Source organism: Rattus norvegicus, chromosome 7 (genome assembly GCF_021556685.1).
Source record: "Rattus norvegicus strain SHRSP/BbbUtx chromosome 7, alternate assembly SHRSP_T2T, whole genome shotgun sequence".
NCBI lineage: Eukaryota > Metazoa > Chordata > Mammalia > Rodentia > Muridae > Rattus > Rattus norvegicus.
The window spans coordinates 14,093,950-14,113,161 of NC_141540.1; the positions used below are offsets into that span (position 1 = coordinate 14,093,950).

At 53.1% G+C, this 19,212-nt stretch overlaps 1 protein-coding gene across 2 annotated transcripts in view; it reads right to left on the reverse strand.

Annotated features, from left to right (window-relative positions):
- Tmprss9 (transmembrane serine protease 9) overlaps positions 1–15,795 on the reverse strand; it is a 30,072-nt gene extending 14,277 nt beyond the window's left edge. Inside the window, exons 1-6 of one of the 2 annotated variants that reach the window (XM_087557045.1) lie at positions 15,716–15,795; positions 6,485–6,662; positions 4,002–4,129; positions 2,910–2,977; positions 2,608–2,783; positions 483–524 (exon numbers count right to left, since the gene is read on the reverse strand). In XM_087557045.1, the coding sequence (XP_087413171.1) occupies positions 483–524; positions 2,608–2,783; positions 2,910–2,977; positions 4,002–4,129; positions 6,485–6,632 (562 nt within the window). In that variant the 5' untranslated portion in view covers positions 6,633–6,662; positions 15,716–15,795. 2 annotated transcript variants of the gene reach the window in all.
- Positions 15,796–19,212: the final 3,417 nt, after the last annotated feature.

Here is a 19,212-nt window from a genome sequence, read left to right on the forward strand (position 1 = left end):
GGGATCTAGAGACAGTATGGAGACAAGCCTCTACCTGTCTGAGGGAGTTAGAGCCCCAGCAGTCACCCCTCTCTGCTTCCCAACTGAGGACTCCGACTCCCCTCCTGCTGCCACACCTGCCCAGACGTCAGAACTGACCAAGGTAAGCCTCCCCCCTTAAATTGTCTGCATCAGTTGTCACAGTAACAGAGGAGGGACAGAGAAAACATAAAAATAAATGTGGCTAGTGATGGGAGCCCACCCTTTTAACCCCAGCACTCAGGAGGCAGAGGCAGGTAGAGCTCTGAGTCTGAGGCAAGCCTGGGCGACATAGTGAGACCCTGCCTTTTAAAATAGATTAAGTTCCCAGCAGCACATCCTGCTGCACAGCCGGGCTCCCCTGGCCCTGTGTTGTCTTCCCAGGGCCACAGGAACTGCACATGTGCCTCCCAGAGAGACGTCGAAGGCACCTTCCAGGGAGCTGAGCTGAGGGCCAGTCCTACCTGACTTTAAGTCCCTCTCGGTCACCGGACCTTCACACCTTCCTGAAGCAGAACAGACAAAGCCAAGTGAGAGTCGAGCGATGGTTCATGCCTGTCGCTGAGGCAGGAGGATTGTAAACCTGAGGTCAGCCTGGGCAGTATGAGGAGGTCCTCTCTTGCTCCCTTCCCCTAAAAGATCAGCTGCATTGAGTGCTGGCTCTCCGGAACATCTGCTGCAGGCGGTGGCACAGCCACCAACACTTTAACCCTGTCTTCAACTCAGCTAGTGAGGGCACAGCACTGAAGACCCCATGAGGCTGGCAGTCATTGTCGAAGCAGGAACACGCCTGCCTCTGAGGAATCTTCTAGAAGATGGGCTGAAGTAATCTGTGAGACCTCAGTCATCATGTCAGCGCCAAGGAACAGTGAGGTCGGGTGACAAGCATTTGACAACTGAAAGGTCTGATGCGGTTTCTAATTGCCCCTCCCAATTTTACCTCATTCACTCTGTAGACCAGGCTAGCCTAAGAACTCAGAGACCTGCCTGCCTCTGCCTCCCGAGTGCAGGGATTAAAGATGTGAGCCACTTGATTGGCCATATTTTGGTTTTTGAGACAGGGTCTCATTCTGTTGCCCAGGTGGCCCCGCCCATTTCTGAAGGGGGGGGGGCGGTGTCAGGCCGGAAGCCCCAGGCAAGCTGTAGCTCCACAGCTAAGGAAAGCACTGGAAGGCCAGTCAGTACAAAAGAGCTCTGACGCTAACCATTCTCATGCTAATTGTGTTACGCAAAAACCTGTGGGCAGAGTCGGGGCCTAGCCCCGGGCTGGAGAGATGGCTCAGCGGTTAAGAGCGCCCGACTGCTCTTCCAGAGGTCATGAGTTCAATTCCCAGCAACCACATGGTGGCTCACAACCATCTGTAAAGAGATCTGATGCCCTCTTCTGGTGTATCTGAAGACAGCTACAGTGTACTTATATATAATAAATAAATAAATCTTTAAAAAAAAAAAAAAAGAAGCCCTCCCCCAGCTGGCTCTGATTGGGAAACAAAGTTGCCATCAGCCAATGGCTGGGCAGGGAAACAGAGGCGGGACTTTAGGATCCCTGGAGAAAGGAACCCAAGGAAAAGAAGAGAGTCCGCCCCTTGGGAGGACTGCCCAGAAGGAAACAGGACAGAAAGATACAATATATAGAGATCTAGTAAGAATTAACTCAAGAATATCAGAGAGACTGTGTTAGCTGCCCCCAGGTTTGGAAGTGCCCAGCCATTGAGCTAGTTAAGGCATATTTAAAAACAAGCCAGTGCAAGTGCGTGTGCGTGCATGTGTGTGTGTGTGTGTGTGTGTGTGTGTGTGTGTGTGTGTGTTTCATTAGTGAGTTAAGAGCGGGTGCAGAGCCCTAAACATTACATAAATATTTATATTTAATATTAAATATTTATCAATGCAGGAGGAGACATTATGCACAGGAGTGGCTACATCCCCAAAGGAACAAATATGTCTTAGCTATAATTAATTAATTAATTAATATTTTTGAGACAGTTTCTCTGGGTAGCCTGCTGTACTGGAACTCACTCTGTAGATCAGGCTGGCTTTGCACTCACAGAAATACCCCTGTCTCTGTCTCCCAAATGTCGGGCTTAAAGGTGTGTGCCACCACTACCCAGCTAGATATTTTTAAATTAATTTTATGTGTAGGGGTGTTTTGCATGTGCGTGCATATCTAAGAGGGCATAGGATCTCCTGGAAGTGGAGCAACAGAAGTTTGTGGGCAGTGATGTGGGTGTTGGGAACTGAGCCCAGGATATTGCAAGAGCAGCGGGTGATCTAACCACTGACCCTGTCTCTAGCCCCGGGCCCCTTGAATTTTATCACTCTTCAGAACAGGTCCAACTTAGAATGTGCGACTCATTTAGTTCTGGTATTTTCTGATTTGTCTTTGGGGCCACAGTGAACCCAGGATGTCTAGGACCATGGGAAAAAAAACAGTCCATGAAGGTGCGGGTAAGATGTGTACACTGCACCAGCCATAATGGCAGACAGTGAGAAAGCCCGAGTGGCTCCCTCCTTCGTCTGAGGGGAAGTTTTTGAGCTACACCCCGCCCCCAACCTCCCTTTGTCTCCCAGACTTGGCAGCCACCCACCTACCTGTCAGCTCCACGGATGTGATGGTGCCGTAGGCAGCCAGGGAAAGACCTTGTCCTTGTAACCTTGCCTGGATTCCTTTCTGCAAGATGTCTGCTTCCTGGTCCAGGCTCAGTGGCTGGAGGGCTCGGAGCAGAAAGTGTAGCCGGAAATGCACAATCACGCTGGAATTGCCATCTCTGTGAAGAGGAGAGAGAGGGCCTTGAGAGTGGAGGGCAAGCTAACTGCTGGGGATTCCAGAATCTTCTGGAAGGTTCTGGAATAATCTATAATCTTGCTACACCTGCACAGAGGCCCCAACTCACCTGTAACTCAGCACTGTGCAGCCCGTGCAGCTCGATTCTAACTCTGTTTTCTGGAAACTCCTCACGAACTGCAACAGAAATGAAAGCGTCCGTGCTATAACCGTGGTGAAACAAACAGGACCCCAGAGCCACAGGTCTGGCAGGGAGGGGACATTGTGAAGTTGGTCATGTGGAAACACTCTTCTGTCAATAAAATTACCTCCAGGTTATAACCACAGAGACTTAAAGCAACGCCTCAGGTTCAGGCACATTCACAGCTGCACGGGTCAGAGCAACTGAGAGGCAGGAGCTGCGCGGCCACAGAGATGGGGGAGGAGATGGATGAATGGGGAAATATGGACGGGTGGATGGATGGATGGGGAGTGGGTGGATGGATGAGTGGGGGATGGATGGATGGGGGATGGATGGGTGGGTGGATAGACAGGTGGATAGGGGAATAGAATGGATGAGTGGATGGATGGGGGATGGGGTGGATGGGGGATGGATGGATGGGGAATGGGGGGATGGATGGGTGGAGGATGGATGGATGGGGGATGGGTGAATGGATGGGTGGAGGATGGATGGATGGATGGGGAGTGGGGGGATGGAAGGGTGGGGGATGGATGGATGGGGGATGGGTGAATGGATGGGTGGAGGATGGATGGATGGATGGGGAATGGGGGGATGGATGGGTGGAGGATGGATGGATGGATGGGGGATGGGTGAATGGATGGGTGGAGGATGGATGGATGGATGGGGAGTGGGGGGATGGAAGGGTGGGGGATGGATGGATGGATGGATGGATGGATGGGGGTGTGGATGGGTAGATAAGTGGGTAACAGACTGATACACCACACATGATCCATTCCAACACTGAACCAGCCTGCAGCCATGAACAGGTGAGGTCTCTGACATGCACCCAGTGTGCAGGAACCTTGTGGACATGGTGCTCCGTAAGAGACCAACACAGAACGGACTCCATGATAAAACTGCCATGTCTGTTTAGTAGGCGGGATGGGGCATCGCGTCTCCTCTGTCCACCCCACAGTCCAATGCCCTCGTTCCCCAGCATCCGCCCTGCTGATCCTGCCACCAGGCCTCAGCTGTGCTCACCAGCGTCTGCAGAGCAGGCGTAAGCAGGCGGTAGAAGTCGGAGTTCTCCTGCTGCAAAAGGCTGGTGAAACGGACCCCATGTAGCTGCGCCGTGTGCTCCACCTGGACACCCTGTGCAGAGAGGAAGGCTGCGGACGAGACCGGTGCCTCATGAGAGAGCCCTGCTGTGGGGCTGGGGCTCAGTGCCTCCTGCACCTGCCAAGCCTCCATACACACAGGAGACCTGAGCCCCCTAGGTTGACCAGCACTGTGCCTTAGTTGATTCATTTTTCTTTTCTTTTTTTTTTTTCTTTTTTTTTTTTTCGGAGCTCGGGATCGAACCCAGGGTCTTGTGCTTGCTAGGCAAGCGCTCTACCGCTGAGCTAAATCCCCAACCTTGTGCCTTAGTTGAAACCCATCCTGAGGACCCCAGAGACAGTATAAGAATTATAGATGCCAAGTGACCTGGGCTGTCCCCAAAGGCAGCTTCCTTGACTTGAGTCAAAGATATCACAGGTGACAGGCCCTCAGGAGGCCTTGCAGTGTCCTGACCTCCTTCCTAGGATGGGACAGTGACTCCTGCAGGGGACCGAGTAAGCCAGCGGACAGACACCAGAACCTCTGTACAACTTATCCAGAGGCCACACTCCAGGCCCTCATGCCTTTGACAGTTTGTGCCCCATGTGAACATCAAGTCCCCCCTTTCTCTCCCCCTCAATTCCCCTCCCCACGTCTTTCTCCATCATGTACTCGAGGTACGGTCTCTCATTGAACACCAAGGCCCACCAACTCAGCACCGATTCTGCTAGGATGGCCAACCAGGGAACCAGGAACCCCTGTGTCCTTGGCTCTGAGATCACAAGCGCCCTTCTCAGCACCTGGCTTCTTCTGGCAAGGTAGACCCTCGGGCTGAGCCATCTCCCCGCCTCTCTTTATTTTGAGGCAGGGATTTGCTCTGTAGGTTGTGGTGACTTGGTTATTACAACCGTCCCGTCCCAGCTGGCGCTGCCTGTGCCACCATGTCTCCAAAAGGGAGTTTCTTACTGTTCAGTTTCCTCCACTCAGGAGGCTTACACATAAACACTGTGGCATCAGGGTATTTAAGACCAACATGAGCTTCTCAGGAACTCCCAACTGCAGACAAAAATTAAATTAGGGGCTGGAGAGACAGCTCAGCAGTTTGGACCCTGACTTGGTTCCTAACACCAACAACTCACAACCTCCTATAAATGCCGTCCCAGTGTGCCGAGCACCCTCTACCGGCTGCCACGGGTACTGCACGAAAGTGGCACACAGACATGCATGCAAGTAAAAAGCTCATACACAGAAATATCATTTTAAAAAAGATTTATTTAGGGGTTGGGGATTTAGCTCAGTGGTAGAGTATTTGCCTAGCAAGCGCAAGGCCCTGGGTTCGGTCCCCAGCTCCAAAAAAAAAGAAAAAAAAAGATTTATTTATTCATTATGAACACAGCATTCTGCCTGAATGTCTGCCCAGAAGAGGGCATCAGATCCCATTACAGATGGTTGTGAGCCACCATGTGGTTGCTGGGAATTGAACTCAGGACCTCAGGAAGAGCAGCCAGTGCTCTTAACAGCTGAGCCATCTCTCCAGCCCCAGAGATAAAATTTAAAAACAAAATCTACCAGGCAGTGGTAGCACATACCTTTAATCCCAGCTCCTAGGGGACAGAGGCAGATAGATCTCTGAGTTCAAGGGTAGCCTGGTCTACAGAGTGAGTTTCAGGACAGCCAGGGCTACAAACTATCTCAAAACAAAACAAACAAAACAAAACAAAAAAACCCTAAAAGAACACAATAGAAGCAAAGGGATGAGTGTGAATGCTGGGTCTCAGCCATCCCTTGAGATGGAGTTGTGGATTCATGGGAGAGCACTCCCCAGCAGGCATGAGTTGGTGGTGGCCTGGCGGTGGACACCTCTAGTCCCAGCATGTTGGAGAATGAGACACGGGGATCAGGAGTTCAAAGTCAGCCTCAGCAATAAGAGCATGAGGCCAGCATGGGCTATGTGAGACCCGTCTCCTTCTCAAGATAAGAAAACCCCTTTAAAAAGATCATAAAAGTTTCTGTGCCACCGGGACTGACAGGAAGCCCTTGAAGGGGTGGCACAAGGGGCGATGAGAATGCTACTGCGTGTGGCCCGCACTGCCACAAGGGGTCAGTAGTCAGCCATGTCAGGATGCAGTAACCCAGAAGGTTCTGGGATTAATAGTACAGTTGGGGACTGTAGAGCGATTGCCGACTTACACTTTTATTTATTTATTTATTTATTTATTTATTTATTTATTTATTTGTTCTTTTTTTTCGGAGCTGGGGACCGAACCCAGGGCCTTGCGCTTCCTAGGCAAGCGCTCTACCACTGAGCTAAATCCCCAACCCCACACTTTTATTTTTTATTGAGACAGGGTTTCTCTGTGTAACCCTGGCTGTCCTAGACGCCCTCTGTAGACCAGCCTGGCCCAGGTCCTCCTCTTGAGACGTACCTGAAAGGACTCCCAGGGTGAGGCTGGCCACGCTGATGGCCACCACTGTGGTGACAGCGGCTCGACAACAGCCAGAGTCAGGAGTGGGGACGGGGACACCCTTCGTCACCTCTGGCACAGGTTGTAAGTCTGGTGCCGCTGGCTCCATGGCTCAGAATCGAAAACTCTTGCTAGACACCTGCCAAGGGATGGACAAAGGGTTTGTCTGACATTCGGCCACACTCAGCCTGCAGCCGAGGAAGGGAGAGGACAGGACAGGCACAGTCCGGCCACTGTAGTCTGTCTAGGGCAGGAGGATGAAGGATGGATTCAGAAGCCAGGAATAAACTTGTCATCAGCGTTGGAGGGCGGGAGATGGGTCAGTGAGGAGCACCAGCTGCTCTTGCAGGGGACTCAGGTTTGATTCCCAGTGCCCACACGGTGGCTCACAACCACCTCTACATCCAGTTCCAGAGAAACTGGCACCCCCTTCTGACCCCCAAGGGTAGTGCACTCATGTGTGCACACACATAATTAAAACCAGTATTCCTAAACCAGGACTACCCAGGTGCGTTTATGTGTTGTCACACACGGCAGACACAGTTCTGTAGCTGAAGTTTGTCCCTGCAAGGCTTCTATACCTCGTACTTGTATCAGACTCCAAGGAGGCTTCGGAAACCTTTTTTTTTTTTCGGATCTGGGGACCGAACCCAGGGCCTTGCGCTTACTAGGCAAGCACTCTACCACTGAGCTAAATCCCCAACCCCAGAAATCTTTTTTTTAAAGCTGTGTTAGTGCACACCTGTGATTTCGGCACTTGAGAGACAGTGGCCAAAGGATGGCTGTGTCTTTGGGGCTAGCCTGGGCTAGAATCAAGTCTATTTCTAGTCATCAAGAGAACAAACAATAAAACAAGTAAACAGATACATGCTGTCCTAGAGTTAGGAAAGGGTCAGTAATATGGCTTGGGAGTAAGGATGCTTGCTGACAAGCCTAATGGCCCAGGCCCACATCGGGAAGAAGAGGACTGGATTGTGTAAGTCATCCTCTGACAGATTTGAGCCCCGAGGCGGCTTTCCCTCGCTCTTCTTCGAGAAGTCCACTCCCACACTTGCACAAGCGTTTCTTTCCTAAGCGTGTCCATTCCATGAAGCTAAGGAGGGCTTCAAACTCACAATCCCATCAACACGAAGATATTTATATCATTTCATTTGTCAGTGTGGTGGTGCATACCTTCAATCCCAGCACTCAGAGACAGGGGTGGGAGAGGCTACGTGAGTACCCGGATAGCAAGGGTTCCGTTGGGGGACATTGCCTCAAAAAAAAAAAAGAAAGAAAGAAAGAGAAAGAAAAAAAGAAAGAAAGAAAGGAAGGAAGGAAGGAAGGAAGGAAGGAAGGAAGGAAGGAAGAAAGAAAGAAAGAAAGAAAGGAAGAAAGAAAAGGTAACCATTTCACTTCATTGGTCTCATGTAGCCTAGGCTAGCCTTGGACTCCTGATCCTCCGGACTCCACCTCCAGAGTGCAGGGGTCCCTGACACTCGTGGACACGAATGCACCCTTTGCTAATCCTGGTATCCCCAGGCTGAGGCCAAGCCAAAGTGTCCCATCCCAGAGGGGACCTGCCTCTGCCTCAAATGGCCACCCAGACCTTCACGGCTACCATTCACAGAGGGGACAGGGCAATGGTCCAGCTGTGAGGACACTTAGAGTCTTACACTTGAGTGACAGAGCTTCTGGAGGAGAAACAACCTTCTCCCTGAATCACTCACTGACGTGAGAGACAGAAGCCAGGGAGAAGCTCTGAACAATGAGGTCTCAGCCTCAGACTGCAGGGGAGACCTTGACAGTCTCACACACACACACACATGCACATATACACACATACACAAATATATGCACAGGCAACCACACACATGTAAACACTCACACAAATTCATGTACACAAGTGCAGATGTGTATGCACACACGTATGCTCACATGCAAATGCACACATACATATACATGCATGCACACATGTGGATATGTGTGTGCCTTACACACACGCACACGTACAAGCACACATGAATGGACACGCGCACACACATACGCACCCACACACGCACAGTGCTCGTCCTCTCCCTGAGGACTTCTCTTATTGAGCACTAAACACAGAAGCACCATTCAGCACTTTCTCTCCACAGTAATTACTGCAGAGCCACCCTGGCTGCAAACAGAGTGCAAAAAGGAACTGATTCAACTCTGCGAACCTCGGGACACCTGAGCTGGGGAGACCAGGCTACCAAGAGCTGCCGAGAACCAGGCATGGTGGTCACCCCACCATCCAGGAAGCTGAGGCAGGGGGATTTCTGTGAGTTTTAGGCAAGCCTGGGCTGCCAAGTGAGACAATGTAACCAAAACTGAGGAGGAGAGAGCCACAAGTCAGGAATCGGGGAATATTTCTAGCCGACTCCGGTCCACAAGGGACCAGGACCCTGGCTGAGGCCGTCTTCCCTGACACTTGGTCTGTAAGCAGGGTTTGTCGCGGGTAAACATGGCATCCGGTCAGCAATAGGCCACCTGAGCACTTCTGTGTATCGGTGACAAACTGTACAGCAGGGTCCTCTGAATAGAGGCCTCCTGGGGACTTCCTGAAACCCATGATTCATCAGTGCTAGGAACTGAGCCAGGCAGCTGGCCAAGTCTTGCAGGGAACCCCACTGCCTCTGAGTCACCCACACTCAGAAAGTCACCCAGTGATCTCACAGGCCACCTAAGCTCAGTCTATGGAATGGGTTCTGTGGTCGGTGCCCTGTCTTCAGTGAGGCCGGTGGCTGCTCGCATCTCCCCAGGAAATGCTGAGGAGCAGGTCAGGCGCTGAAGGAGCTGCCCAGCAGCTAAGAGTGTAAAATGGCAGCGGCTTTCTTTTCTTTCTGATGGGAATGTCGGCCCAGTGAGTTCAGAGCTTGTAAGGAACAAGGGCTTCTCGCAGACCACTGAGCAAACATCCCCGAACAATGTGCATGGGTGCCACGTTTAAAAGTCAGTAGGGCTGGGCTGCAGTGGCCCACGCCACACAGGCGGGTGGATCTCTGAGTTCCAGGCCAGCCTGGTCTACCTGACTGCAGAGATGGCCCAGCAGTTGGAACAATGGCAGCTCTTGCAGCTGATCTGGTTCAGTTCCCAGCAGCCCCTGTGACTCTCCTTCTAAGGGATCTGATGTCCACCTTGGGCATCAGACACACACGTGGCACACAGACCTATAAGCAGGCAAAACGCTAGTACACATAAAAAATAAATAAAGCAGGGCTGGGGATTTAGCTCAGTGGTAGAGCGCTTACCTAGGAAGCGCAAGGCCCTGGGTTCGGTCCCTAGCTCCGAAAAAAAGAACCAAAAATAAATAAATAAAGCTTCAAATTGAAGTAACTAAATTGAAAACTTAAAACCGAGCCTAGGTGACAGGAAGGCTCAGCAGGCAAGGGAGCTAGCTGGCAGTCATCCTCGAGACCTCCAGGAGGTCTCCACACGGTCCAACTTCTTTTTTTTTTTTTTTTTTTTTTTTTTTTTTGGTTCTTTTTTTCGGAGCTGGGGACTGGCCTTGCGCTTCCTAGGCAAGCGCTCTGCCACTGAGCCAAATCCCCAACCCCCGAGGTCCAACTTCTGTAAGCTGGCCTCTGCCCACACAGCCTCAGTGGTACACTCCCACACAAGTACACATGAGTAAGTAAACACGGAACCAAAGAAAATAAAAATGTGAAAGCCAGGCATGGCGCCATACACCCTTAATCCTGGCCCTTCTGAAGTGGAGGCAGGAGGATTGGGAGTTCTAAGCCATACTCAGCTACAAATTAAGTTTGAAGCTAGCCTGGGCTCCATGAGACCCTATCTCAAAATACAAAGCAATTTTAGAAAGGAAGGGAGGGAGGGAGGAAGGGAGAGAGGGAGGGAGGGAGGAAGAGAGAGGGAGGGAGGGAAGGAGGGAGGTGGTAAGGAAGGGAGGAAAGAAGGGAGGAAGGAAGGGAGGGAGGCAGGGAAGGAGGGAGGCAGGGAAGGAGGGAGGCAGGGAGGGGGCCAGGGTTGGACTCGCAGGCACCAGAGGCTGAACTAGGAAGAGGTAACAGAAGGTAACCCGAGGTCCAGAAGTCGTGCAGCCAAGAGCCACCCCACTGTGGGACACACCTAGATGGTTTCCATCCAGAAAAACTCTGTGTGCACAGGGCCAGGAGTGGGTATCCATGGCCAAGCAAGGAAGGTCCAGAGCAGTGCGCTGGAGCGGCCACCCACCGGAGGTGACTCTGGACCTCAGGTTCTCAGTGAGGCCCTGACAGACACACAGCAGCATGTGGCTGCCCTGGCCAAAGCTACCTGGGGCTCTCAGAGGGGGCGAAGATGGCATCCCAGAAGCCAGGAGGCCTGGCAGAGGGACAAACCCTAGGCAGCCTCATCTCTCTTTGAATGAAGAGGGTTTGAGAGGCCAGAAGCCTGCGCCAGCCTCTCCTCATGTGGGCCCTTGAATGGCATTTTTGTAGGGTTCTTGGGGGTGGGGGGACAACCATGGCCTCTGAATCTGGCTGCACCTGAGTCCCCAGAGTCTGGGATTATCACATCTCATGGTCCTAGGCTAACGACTCTGGGGTGGAAGCCACCCTGGTCCCTCAGGGTCCCTCTTTCACCAGAGCGAGGCAGGAGAGTGAAACTTTGACGAGGGATGAGGGGTCCAAAGCCAAGGCCTTGGAGGCCTTCGCCTACCGAGATAGGGGATTTGGTACTCCCTGAGGCTGAGAGGGAGCAGCCCTGCCTCAACTGAAAATGTAGCCAAGAAGGGTCTGGTTCGAGTGGGAGGGATTTTTATTTTTTTTATTTTTTTTTGTTTTTTTTGTTTTTTGTTTTTTGTTTTTACAGACTGTAGTTCTAGCCTAAAGCAGCCTGGGATTTGTGATTCTCCTGCCTCAGTCTCTGGACTTCTGTGAGCACAGGTGTATGCTACCACACTTGGTTTGATTTTGTTGTTGTTGACACAGGGCATCTCTGTGAGGCCCTTGATTGCCTTCTGAACTTGATCTGTAGGCCGGGCTAGCCTCAAACCCAGGAATCCACCTGCCTCTGCCTCTGGAGTGCTGGGATTAAAGGTGTGCATCATGCTGTCACAAGGCTGAAGGACCCCAGTCTTAAAAATCAAAGTCAAGGGGTGGAAGCCAGGAGTCAAGAGCTATTTGACATTTGAAGTGCTCTGCCTGCCGTACACCTACCTGAGTTCCAGACGAGGGCATCGGATCCCATTTCAGATGGTCATGAGCCACCTTGTGTACTGCTGGGAATTGAACTCAGGACCTCTGGAAGAGCAGGCAGCACTCTAACCGCTGAGCCATCCCTCCAGCCCCCACCCCCGCCCCCGCCCCCCAATGGCTGCTCTGGCAAAGAACTTTCTTTTAGTTTTTGCGCATCCAAGTTGGGCAACTCACAACTGCCATAGAGGCCTGCTCCGCTCTGCTGTGGCCTCCACAGGCACAACCCTCCCTCCCCACCCCCGAAATAGACGCTCGACTTAAGATAAAACTTTTTTTTATAACAAAACAAGCCGTGGAGCAACTGTGGAATACACTTGAGGTCAGCCTCCGGCCTCCACACACACGAGCACCAGTGCCTGGAAACACATGTTCTATACAGAGTTGAAGGTAGAGGGACGTGGTGGCCACACTGGGGCCAAAGAGACAGGTCGGGAGAAAGAAGAGGCCTGACGACTGGGTTCCATCCCCAGGAGACAGCCGAGTACCCAGAGCAGTCCCCTGAGCTGCACACACACATGCTTATAGGACACATGTGTACACATGGAATAAATGGGTTTGACAGCTGAGGGCTGCCGACATCCCACGCCTGTGCCAGACCATCGCTTTGTGTCTCTGGTCGTTTGAAGACAGTTCTTCTCTGACGAGAACGGTGCCAGATAGAAGGTTCTGGAAGATTCTCCAAGGGGTAATATCAGGCTACAAAAGCACTCCCTAGAATGGTTTTTAGTCTCATTGCTTCTCAAGGGACCAGAGGCGGCAGCAAGTGAGTGAGCGGGCAGGAAGGTAGTTGACGAAGAGAGATGAAGGGGGGCCTTGAGCCAGAGCGCCACAGAAAGGCTAAGGTGTCAGCTGCTCGAGGGAGACGTGAGAACAGCGCGGACACACTGACCCACAGATCAGGAGCTGGGAAATCTGCTCTGCAACAGCCTAAGAGTGGCCACAGACAGCTTCCAGAAGGTTCCCCAGAGGTCCAGACCAGAGCTAACCAGAGCTAAGTGGTCAGACTGGTGTCTGAGCAGCAACGAGATCCCCTGTGTCCCAGCATCCTCTGGGAAGCAGAAGAGAGGCACGGGTACCATGACTTTGGGAGCAGCAGGACTGTCTAAAACCTTAGGGCTCAGCGCCATGCTAGCCTAGCACCCAGGAAGCCCTTGGTTCCGTTCCCAGCCCCACACAGACCACATGGTGGCACAGGCCTGTCTTCCCAGCACTCGGGAGGCAGAGAGGCAGAGGCTAAATGAATGGCCCATCCTCAGCCAGCCACGGGAAGCCAGCCTGGGCTCATGTCTGAGACCTTTCTCTCAAAAAAGAATTAAACAAAAGACTCAGCTCAAGTCCTTTCAGCTAGGGCCAGCAAGGCGACACAGTATCCATTGACAGGGCCACCCAAGTCATCCCAGCCTGAGCTTCTAAGCCAGGATATCAGTGGCTTTTCCTCACCTAACTGTACTGGTGACCAGGGCTCAGGAATGAATCTGGGCTTCCTGGAATGCGTGAAGCTGGAGGGCCATGGACAGCGGTGAATACAGCACAGTGACTTCTGTTTCCAGCCTCTCGGGCATTCCAGGGGAGTCTCAGTTTCTGGCCAGCTTGTTCCCCATGCTTACCATAGTCACCGCTGGCAGCATCAGCTCTGCACAGAGCAGAGCAAACGCCAGGCAAGGAGGCCGAGATGAGATGTTAGGCCATCGCTTAGCCATTAAGACACTAGATAACTGCTAGGCGTGAGGACTCTGCATCCTCATGCTGCAGTCTGGGGTCATGGCGGCTGTGCATGTCTGGCCCAATTCATGCTCCCAGCCCCTCACTGGGGGATTCTAGGCAGGTTCTTTGCACACACTTCCTGCCCTGTCGTAAAATTTTTTTTTTTTCGGAGCTGGGGACCAAACCCAAGGCCTTGCGCTTGCTAGGCAAGTGCTCTACCACTGAGCTAAATTCCCAACCCCAGAAATTTTTACTTTGAGATAAATTCTCACGCTAGCCCAGGTGGGCCTTGAACTCCCAGTTTCTCTCACCTCAGCTCCTTGAGTGGCTGGGATGACAGGCCAGGCCTCCAGCCCTCCTATCCCGCCCTGTCCTTTCTCCTCAGTTCCCCACCGCCCCCGCCCCACCGCCCCATCCTGGCCCCAATCATGAAGTAAATCACTCAGCGAGTGCAGAAGAAACTCAATAAGCTTGCTCCTTTTCTATCTCTCTTTTTGTCTCCGACGTTTTTGTTAGCAAGGGGAAGAGATGTTTGGGAGAAAACCAGGGATGCGACCTCTGGAGCTCTGTCAGGACTATAATGTGCCTGGCAGAAAGAGAAGCCAATGATGGCGTGGGAGACACGGGCAGCTGAGAAACACAGTGGGGGAGGGTGTGTCAAAGCTCAACTCAGAAATGGAAGATGCCCACAGCTCAGGAAAGGTGCTCACAGGGGCCTAAACACACTGAGGACTCAATGACTGTCACCCCTGTCTCTGCTCTATCAGTCTCCCTGATACACACAGCAGCCCCACCTGGCCTCAGAACCTCGGTGATGGGACACCGAAGTCCCCTGCTCTGGCTCCTGAGAGAAACGGGTAGGACAGGTGTAGATGGAACCTGGCAGCCCAGAGCCATTTTCCCCACATTGGAAAATCCACACAGTCCCCTCCCCAGCCAGCACCAGGCCAACTACCATGCTATGGCTGGAGACACAGCGTGTCCTCCGTGGGACAGGTAGCCCTATATCCTGCTCAGCTCAGTGGGGACACCATGGGAGACCAGGATGTGGCAATCCCCAGACACTGCCTCTCACCAACCTTAACACAATCACCCTTCACCATTGTAGGTACCAGGACACTCAGCCACTAATGACACACACGACTGTGTCCTGCTGTCCCTGGCTACAGATGCAGTCCTCATGGACACATGAGAAACACCACACACAGCCCCACGTCAACACAAACACCCAGATCTCACATGGTCATGGGTGCAGCCACAGACACGCAGGAACACGCACACAGTCACTCAGCCTCTGGTAGACACTCAGCCAGTCTGGGCCACATGACATGACCAGCCTGGGGTGGTGTGCAGCACCTGGAGAGTAGCAAGGGGGTGGCCAGCACTTGTCAAACACCCAGCCTGGGGACAGAGTTGCTGGCCCGAGTCCTCTCAACCACCCTTCCTTGGAGTCTGGCAAGGCTGGGCCAGCCATGAAGCATGGATCTGTCCAGATGGGGTCCAGGAGCCCCAGTGTAAGGGATGGAGGGGAAAGGAGAGGCGGTCCAACCATTTGTCAGGAGTCACCCATGAGTGCCACTAGTGAGTTCTGATCAGATCCAGTGTAAACCACTGACCCCAAACAGCCACTGTCCATGTACAGTCCCCTGTCACACATCAAAAAACCCCACAAGAGCCCCCTCTGAGAGCACATAGGACCCCCTTAATGTCACACCCTGTGACCGTAACCTCCTCAAACTCCCACCCCCACCCTGCCGCTGCCCTCCTCACACACTGGTCCCCTTCTCTCTTGAGACAAGAACTCACTCTGTCACCCCGGCTGGCCTGAAACTCAGAGATCCTCCTGCCTCTGCCTCCAGAGCACTGGGATTAAAGGTGTGAGCTGCTACATCCGGTGCCCCACTGGCCAGAAGGTCTCGGTGTTCCTGTACCCACGGGGAAGCCTCTAAGCCTCTATTGTGGGGAAAGAGACTGGAGAGCTGAGGTGGGGTGGGGAAGGTGTGGGTGGGTGGGCGGTGTCCCCGATCCTCTACTGAGCTGTATCTGTACACCCCAATTGAGACTCGAGCCCTTTACTCAGCCCTGGCCGTTCCGACTCTGCTCTGGGTGGCAGTTCACAGGCTTGTCTGTCCACTAAGGGGAGTCTTCCCAGGGTACCCCAGCCTTCCAGTCCTTCGCTCAATCTGATCCCCACGACGGTGCACCCTCACACCCCAGAGCTTTACGAACTGCTTATTCCATCTTCCTAAGGGAAATCTGAGCCCTGAGGGGATCCCCGGCTCACCGAGTTCCAGCCTTCCAGCGGAGCAGAGCTTCACAGAGATTCAAGAACCGCCGGCCGGGAGCCAGAGCTGAGCTGGGCCTGGAGCGAGGGGCGGGGCTTCCCACAGGTGGGAGTAACCTGGACAGGGTACCACCCTCTCAGGTGGCCACACCACAAACCCCTTGTCTTGAGGTCAGGGACCTGCTCCATTGACTGGAGCCAGGGTTGGGGTTGGGAGTGGACCGTGTCCACACCCGTAGGAAGGGAATCTGGGATCAAGTCAGGGTCTGCCCACCACGCAGATCCTGATCAGCTGGGTGGGCTTCCTGGGCTTCCTGTGAGGGCGGTTCTGCTGGCAGCTGAGGCTCCTGGGCAAAGGAGGTGGGACAGAGGACAAAGCTGGAGGACTCCAGTATCCTCCTTAGGTAACAGGATTGAGCTGAGTGTGTGTGATTTAGCACCTCCCCCAGCTCTATCTCTCTCCCTCCCTCCATCTCCGTGTCTCTGTCTCTCTCTGCCTTTCTTCTGGAAGGGTCTTTGTAGCCAAGGGTGACCTTGAACTCCTGATCTTCCAAGAGCTGCCATTGGTGACGGGCACTGGACATGTGCAGTACTGAGGACAGACCCAGGGTTCATGCATGCCACGTGAGACCTCTGCCAACAGAGCACACTAAATTGTTTTTGTTTGAGGCAGGACCTCATTGTGTAGTCCTGGCTGTCCTGGAGCTCTGTATGTGGACCAGGCTGGCCTGGAAATCACGAGATTCTCCCTGCCTCTGCCTCCTGAATGCTAAAGGCATGTTCCAGGATAGCCCTTTGGGTTTCTTGTTTTGTTTTTAGATTTAAAAAAAGTGTGTGTGTGTGTGTGTGTGGGGGGGGTTATGTGTCTGTCAGCGCCCACAGTGGGCCAGAGGTATCTAATTTCCCTGAAGTCTGGGCTACATGCAGTTGTGAGCTATCAACATGGGTGCTGGGAACTGAACTTAGGTCCTCTGCAAGAGCAGCAAAGTGCTTCAACCCTGAACTGTGTCTATCTCCAGCCTGTTTGCCCTTGGATTCCCTTCCAGGCTGGAATTACAGGAGCGAGCCATGTCCACCCAGCTTTGGCACAGGGTCTAGGATGTGAACTCTGCTCTTTGGACCAATGGAGCGCATGCACTTTTGCCTGGAACATTCCCCCATCAAGGGCCGTGGTTGGCAGAAGCATGTTTCTGCCTTCTTGTTTATTTGGGAAGAATGGCTGGAGCAGGGGCATTCCTGAAGCCTCACCTGGGTAGGTGTCCTCTGGCCTCCTCTCCACTTGGCCCTCAACAAAGCCCCAAACACTGCACCCATGTCCCCTGCTGCCTGCAGAGGTCCAGCTGACAGGTGAGGTGCTCTGTGCACCAGACAAGGCTCCCCAATGACTCTATGGCATGGTAGCTGAGACATGACAGGTGGAACCTTCTAGAGCCCTGGATTTAAGCTGGGCTCCCCCCACCATCTCCAATGCTGCGGCTCCATTCACAGGAACACCGTGTGCCACCTCGATCCTCACTGTAGAAGCCAATGCTTCCTAGAGCCCACTAGACCCTGCCAATAGGCGTTCCCATGTCCTGCTATCCTGCAGACACCCATCCCTCTCCAGCAGGGATCTACCCAGCCTTTAAAGACTCTCCTCCTCCAAGTGGCTTGCCCCAACAGCAGCCCCTCAAGTCAGAACTGGGGACCTCCTGTGTGGGTGTCAAATCTCCCCATGTGTAGATCAAGTCTCCAGAGCAGACTTGGGTCTCATTCCATTTAACCAGACTGAGCCACCTGGGACAGAGGTGGTTGTGGGATTTACCGAGGGATCATCTGCAGCCCTGGAGGAGGGTCTGGGGTGCAGGTACTCACGGGGGGGGGGGGGGCTGAGTAGGGATGGATGAATGCTTGAGTGGGTGAGTGGGTAGATGGATGGGTGAATGGGTGGATGGGTGAATGGGTGGATGGGTGGGTAGATGAGTGAGTCCACAGTGAAACAGGACCCTAGAGCCACAGGTCCGGCAGGGAGGGGACATTGTGAAGTTGGTCATGTGGAAATAAATTAAGAAGTTGGTCTTCTGTCAATAAATTAACAGACACAGTGCAGTCGAGGCAGGTGATGGAATATTACTCAGCTGTGGAAAGGAATATAAGAACATATGCCACCTCCAGGTTATAACCACAGAGACTTAAAGCAACGCCTCAGGTTCAGGCACATTCACAGCTGCACGGGTCAGAGCAACTGAGAGGCAGGAGCTGCGCGGCCACAGAGATGGGGGAGGGGACGGGTGGGTGGGTGGGTGTGTGGGGGTGGTTATATGAATCGATTTACTCTGACCTGAAGTGACTTTTTTCCTCTTGGTTTGTCAACACAGGATCTCTCTGTGTAGTCTTGGTTGTCCTGGAACTTACTCTGTAGACCAGGCTGACCTTGAACGCAAGTGATCCTTCTGCTTCTGCCTCCCAGTGCACCACCATACCCAGGTATGAATAAAAATCTTTCAGGAGGGGCTGGGGATTTGGCTCAGTGGTAGAGCGCTTACCTAGGAAGCGCAAGGCCCTGGGTTCGGTCCCCAGCTCCGAAAAAAAAAAAAAATCTTTCAGGCAAAAAAAGAAACAAGCAAAGGAACCAGGCCACGTTTCAGTCTGGGCTTGGGACATGTGGTTTGAGAGGGTTGAGCTGGGCCTCACTGTTAGGTGTTCTCTCCCGGACACAAAGCCCTGGGCTCCCTGCTCTGTACTGAATGGGCTGCGGTAGACAAAACTCATTCCAGCACCAGACAGTGGAAAACAGGGGGCCTGGGAGTTTACTGTCATCTCCAGCTACAAGTTCCTGTGATTCAAGGTCAGCCTGGGCTACATAAATCTGCCTCAAAAAACAGAGACAGAGACAGGTGGTGGCCCCGCCTTCATCCCAGCACTTGGGAGGCAAAAGCAGGGGGATCTCAGTGAGGTGAGAGCTAGCCTGGTCTACAGAGTGGTCTAGGGGGGTTGGGGATTTAGCTCAGTGGTAGAGCGCTTGCCTAGCATGCGCAAGGCCCTGAGTTTGGTCCCCAGCTCCGAAAAAACAAAACAAAACAAACAAACAAACAAACAAACAGAGTGGTCTAGGATGGCCAGGGCTGCACAGAGAGACTGTGTCAGAGCTCCACCTGCCCCTGCCTCCGGAGTGCAGGGATTATAGGGGTGCTGCCACCACTGTCTGGCTTTTGGTTTTGATAACAGGGCCTTAAGGACACAGCCCTGCCTGGCCTAGACCCTGCCACACAGAGCTCGCTGGCCAGGAGCTCCGAGATGTGCCTGCCTCTAAGTGTGAGTCACCCTGGTATGGCTGCATGAGGACGGCTCAGCAGTGGCTTGGGGCCCACACAGCTCAGAAATCCCTTTTTACAAGGGAAAGCAGTGTATCATGGGACCAGTAGGAGGCCGGCAAGGACCTGCCCACCTCAGGCCTCAGAATATCCCAAGGGCACTGGAAAACTGACAGTTATGCCTTCGGGTGTCCAGGCCAGACC